A 6219-nucleotide genomic window follows, 5' to 3' on the forward strand; every position below is an offset into this window, starting at 1 on the left:
ATCTACTCCCTTTTTCACTCTTGGCCACCAGAATAATTTCTTTAAGTCCTGATACATCTTAGTGGCACCAGGATGAATACTCAACCCACTTCTTTGACCCTCCTCAAGAATACTCTTCTTAAGCTCGGGTACATCTAGTACACAAACCCTGTCTCTGAACCTCATCACACCATTCTCATTAATTCTGAAGTCGCCACCCTTATTCTGATTGATTAACACAAGTCGGTCAACCAATCCTACATCGGTCTTCTGACCTCTCTTATCTCTTCAAGAATTCCACTTGTCGGCTTCAACACAACCAGCTTCACACTATTAGAGTTTTCTACGCATACTAGACTCGTGTCTCTAAATTGCTTGATCAAGTCTAGATCTCGAACCATCAACATTAACATATGCAAAGATTTCCTGCTTAAAGCGTCAACTACGATGTTAGCCTTATCTGAATGGTAACTCAAGTCAAAATCACAATCCTTCAGAAACTCAAGCCACCTTCTCCGCCTTATATTCAATTCCTTCTGATCAAATAAATATTTCAAACTCTTGTGATCACTGAATACTTCCAACCTGGAGGCAAACAGGTAGTGCCCCAAAATCTTTAACACAAAAACCAATGTTGCCAACTCAAGATTATGCGTAGGATAATTACTTTCATGAACTCTCAACTTCTTCGAAGCGTAAGCCATAACCTATCCATTATGCATCAACATACCTCTTAGACCCATCTTCGAGGCATCACAATATACAATAAAGGACTCACTTGGATTCAGAAAAATTAAAACTAGAGTAAATGTCAACTTCTTCTTGAATTCTTGGAAACTCTCTTCACAATGCACATCCCAAACATATGATTGACCCTTTCGAGTCAACTGAGTCAACGACAATGCTAACTTCAAAAAACCTTCAATGAACTTCCTATAGTAAACAACCAATCTAAGGAAACTTCTAATCTCAGTGACAGACTTTGGAGTCTCGATTGTAACATAACATATATCTTCAACGGATCCACAACTATACCACCACTAGAAATCACATGGCCAAGGAAACTCACGTCTCTTAACCAGAACTCGCACTCGGAAAACTCCATGTACAAATGGTTCTCTTTCAATGTTTGCAATACAATTCTCAGATGTTCGACATGCTCTTCATCAAACTTTGAGTACATCAGTATGTCATCGATAAACAGAACCACGAACTAATGTAAATGTAGATGGAATATTCGATTCATGTATTCCATGAACACCCCAGGTGAATTAGACACACCAAACGGCATTACCAAATACTCGTAATGGCCATACCTCATTCTGAAAGCAGTATTCAGAATATATCTGGGCTTCACATGAATCCGATGGTAACCAGAACACAAATCTATCTTTCCAAACACATAGGAATATACCAACTGATCCATCAGATCATCAATCCTCGATAGTGGATACTTATTCTTTATAGTCACCTTATTTAGTTATCAGTAATCCATGCATAGCCTCATACTACTGTCCTTCTTCTTCCCCACGATGAAACACCGACGCACCCCACGATGAAACACTCGGATGAACAAACATCTTCTCAAGCAGATCTTCCAGTTGCTTCTTCAATTCACCCAAATCTGAAGCAGACGCCCTATAAGGAACCACCGACACTTGACTAGTACCAGGTATTAGGTCTATAGCAAACTCCACCTCACGTTCTGGCGGAAAGTCATTAATATCATCTGGACACACTTTTGGAATATGGCTCACCACATGTAGCTCGACCAACACAGATTTAGTCTCTTCATTCATAAAAGCTAATATCATAAACACTGCAACATCTTCCTTCACGAACTCATTCACTTGCTTAGCCGACACGAACAAATCATCACTATTATAAAACTCTGGAAATGACACCGTCTTCGAAAAACACTTGATATGAACATGATTGAACTCAAACCAGTTCATTCCAAGGATAACATCGAGATCCCTCAAAGTTAGACACATTAAATCCATACCAAAACTCTTGCCGTAGATAGTAAGCAGACAATTTAAACAAACCCACAAAGTGAGTATCAGACCTAGAGTCGGGGTATCAATAATCATGCTCCCATCCATAGAGGATAATTTCAAACCCGACTTCTCCTCACAATCAAGCGAAAGAAATGAATGTGTCACATCCATGTAAATAATAGCAATCAAAGGAATACCATTTAGAAAATACGCACCTCAAATCAAAAGGCCAACACTAGTAGTCTTTGTCCCAGACAAGGCAAAGACTTTCCCTTTTGACTGTGCTTTCTTTGGCTTCTGACAATTGGTACTGATATGACATATCTCTCCGCAGATATAACAAATCGGCCCATCGCTCTTGTAATCCACAACATGGTGACCTGTATTACCATATTTAAAGCATCTCAGAACATTATTCTTGCACTCATTATCACGGTGGCCAGACTCACCACCCTTGAAACACTTGACATAAGCGGGAGTCACTCCCCCCATTTGGCTTCTTCTCATCAATAGTCCTCTTCTTCCCCTTCTTTTCTAGTTGGAGAACTATATGGTTTTCCCCTGAACTGATTATATCCCTTCCTCTTACTAACACTCTTATAGTGAGCGAAACGAGCCCTGCAGTCCTTATCATAAATCCTACACTTGTTCACTAGAGTAGGAAACTTACGAATCTACTGGTAGTCAATACCATGCTTAATCTCAGGTCGTAGTTTGTTCTCAAACTTAATGCATTTGGATCCCTCCACTGATGCACCATTGTAATGATGACAGAACTTCACTAGCTCCTCAAACTTGGCGGCATCTCAACAACTGTCATGTTTCCTATCTTAATCTCAAGAAATTCAATCTCCTTCTTGATAAGCACATCTTCAGGAAAATATTTTTCAAGGAATTGCACCTTGAACACAACCATGTGATCTTAGTACCAATAACTTCTAGTCTCTGGAGAGTGTTACCCACTAGTCTTCAGCTTCCTCAGACAACATGTGAGTACCAAAACATACCTTATGTTTTTCATTATAGACCATTACTTGGAAGATCTTCTCGATCTCTTTGAGCCACACCTAAGCACCCTCCGGATTATACCTGCCCTTGAATGTCGAAAAATTATTCCTCTAAAATTTTCCCAACCCACATAACTCATCACCTTCTTGATTCTGATGTTTGTGTAGTGCATGAGCCATTGACTATAAAGCATCAACAATAGCGCGATCATTTCTTCCATCCATTTTTCACATCATCAAACAAGCATTAGAAGAAACAATGCATCAATAATGTACACACACATGTTGCATACAAGGGACTCGACTACATCACAAAAGCTGGTTGGACATACCGACCTGCTATGATACCACTATGTAACACCCTAAACCACACATACAATTTTAATGCATAATTTAATAAAATTCACAATCACATTGGGTGTCACACTCATCACAATAAATCCTGCTCCGTAACACAGGTTATAAAATATTACATAACACCTATCATCGCCTGCTCACCTTCATTTAGAGTATCATCGTAGCGGAATCATCACCAAATCAATCAAACAATTAATAATCGCAATTCAAGGAATTAAATTTTATAACTTCAAACTTCATAACGCAATAACAAGAGTCGTGATGTTCAACTCATCACCATTTAAAACCTCATCAAACACAAATAACAATTTCAACAAGACAAAAGAACTTAGAGAAAAACGTTCCCACCCCGATGTTATATTGACCAGAGAAATACCCTATTAAACTAATGGCAACTATAGGAAGCCAATCCAAGAGCCACATTCCACTTACTGCAGCAAGCTACTCCTGAGTATTTGCATAATGCCCATGTAAAGGCAACATTCAAACTGAAGGGATGAGAATACACTTCAATAATTAACGGTGAAAACAAGAGGAAGTAAATTATTGCATAACATCATCATCATACATAATTCTCAATCAGTACCAACATACTAAGTATTCTCATCCAACAACACGTCAACCAACAATTAACAAAAATTCAACACTTATGTAATATACTCAACACCGACTCGGCATGCATGTGGTAGAAAATATGAACACTCAGGTTCATTTTGCTCCCCGATCCCTGCCATAGGATCAAATTCCCTCTTGGAATTGGAGAACACCAAATCGCTACCATCACCAAAGGTAACACTTCACTAATCCCCAATAATAAGAATTAGCTACTCACACCTGAACCATCACCATAGGATCGAGGCCCACCAAAACTGAACGAAAGTCCATACACCATGATGCATGACTCTCAATTAACATGCATTAACACCTCAAGATTCACCAAAAGGATCCCCACACATATCTCATCAGTTATGCATCAAATCATTCATCATGCAACCATAATTTTGGGTTATAATTCCAATAACATCAACAAATAACAACAACTCATCATACATGATTCACCAGTAATCAATCATATCACTTCACCCAAAAACAACAACACGTCATCATATTTAATGTAACGATTCACTAACTAATCAAACAAGTCATCAAAAACATTTATGAGTGTAACCTAGAACTAGTAAGCCTTTAAGCATTTTGAAATAAGTTAGAAAAGGTTTCATGCTTGAAAATTAAGTTTTTAAGCTAAAAAGTAGTCTATGTGCCGACATATACGGTCAATAGGTTGACACATAGAAGAAACATTTTCCTATGTGTCGACACATACGAGTTATAGATCGGCCGGCACATGTGCTTCATTTTTAAAGCCTATATGTTTTGTTCTATGTGTCGTCTTCATGTGTCGACACATGACCTTCATAGGTCGACACATGACCTTCATAGGTCAACTCATGTTGCGAAAGTTTCCCAAAAATCAGTTTTAAACCATCCAAACACCCCTTCATGTGCCAAAAACTTATGCTATGAAAATTCATCAACTAAAATCCAATTTGTCATGGTTATAGCTTCCTAATTCATTTTATACTTCATGATTTTCATGAATCAACATCATATTACAACATATGATCATACTCACCATCTCTAAATTTCCAATAACACAATCAAGGTCAAAACCTTCAAACATCAATCAATTCCATCAAATGATCAACAACATCAAAACAAAACATATGAATACATCTGTTGTACCCCAAAATATGCCCTCCACTTTTCATTTTCCTATCCAATCACTTGACTTGGGGATCAGTTGCGTACATTAACAACTCATTCATATGCATCAATCATTCATTCATTAGTTGGTCAATATGGATTCAAAGTGTTTGAATTGCAAAGCTAGGGTTTGTGAGTGGATAAAACGCCAAGGGTTTGGCTTGGATATTCATTAGGGGAAGTGAAACCCTAATTGATTGACCTTCGAAGCCTGAATTCAACAGGGTTCCCTCATGGTACTCCTTAAAGGTCTCAAACCTTAATTTCTTGGTGATTTTATTGTGAGGCTTCATGAATGTTATTTGGGTCTTAATTGGATTTCTAAACCCTAATTGGGGATCATACATGTTGAAGACTTGGTTGGGAAGCATCATAATCCATCTAAAGGCCTTGGTTGAAGGGTGTGTGTCATTGAAACCCTAATCTTAGATTCTTGAAGGTTGTGCTAGTAGAGTTTGACTTGGAATCATCTTGGTTTGACTGAAACACTAGTCCATTTGGGGAAGACTCTTGTCCAACATCTTGTCAACTAAACCCACATCCTTCTGGCTCTCCCAGTATCATGTCTCCTATTCATATGGTGTGAATCACTAGTATTTGGTTTTGGGGTTCATGCTTGCATCAATATATTGAGGCTTTGGGCTTTGGTTTGCTTTTGATCCATCAAGTCATTTAGACCATGTCTAGGTCTTTATTTTGGGTCCCTCTATGTTTAACCAAGATTCATGCCAACTTGTACAAGTCCCTACAAGAATACTCTAGTTTGGGACTTACAATTAACTTTGGTCAACTATTGACTTTACGATCAACTAGTTGACCAAAGTCAACCACTTGCCATAAGCCATTCATCCTCAATCCATGATCATTTCAAAATCCTCGATTCATTCCTAAAACTTGACCACCTTTGACCATTTTATATTCAATGTCGAAGATTCATTTCTAGAATTGAGGTTAAAGCCATCCCATTTCACACAATTTCATCATGGGCTTTGAATTATAAATTTCAATACCAGTATGTTACAAGTATCATGCCATGGTCATTCAAAAGCCAATTCCATTACTTACTTTCATGTTTCAACTTAAAGGCAAAGCTACACTTCATTGTATTCATT

At 38.0% G+C, this 6219-nt stretch overlaps 1 protein-coding gene across 1 annotated transcript; it reads right to left on the minus strand.

Annotated features, from left to right (window-relative positions):
* Nucleotides 1-1487: 1487 nt before the first annotated feature.
* Nucleotides 1488-2150, minus strand: LOC127102801 (uncharacterized). Its single transcript, XM_051040132.1, has one exon. The coding sequence runs from the start codon at nt 2148-2150 to the stop codon at nt 1488-1490; it is 663 nt and encodes a 220-aa protein (XP_050896089.1).
* Between the last annotated feature and the right edge of the window lie 4069 nt (nt 2151-6219).

This window comes from Lathyrus oleraceus, chromosome 7 (genome assembly GCF_024323335.1).
Source record: "Lathyrus oleraceus cultivar Zhongwan6 chromosome 7, CAAS_Psat_ZW6_1.0, whole genome shotgun sequence".
NCBI classification, from domain to species: domain Eukaryota; kingdom Viridiplantae; phylum Streptophyta; class Magnoliopsida; order Fabales; family Fabaceae; genus Lathyrus; species Lathyrus oleraceus.

Coding starts and splice junctions, on each gene's coding strand:
- LOC127102801 (XM_051040132.1), bottom strand. CDS start 2,150: ATGGATGTGACACATTCATTTCTTTCGCTTGATTGTGAGGAGAAGTCG.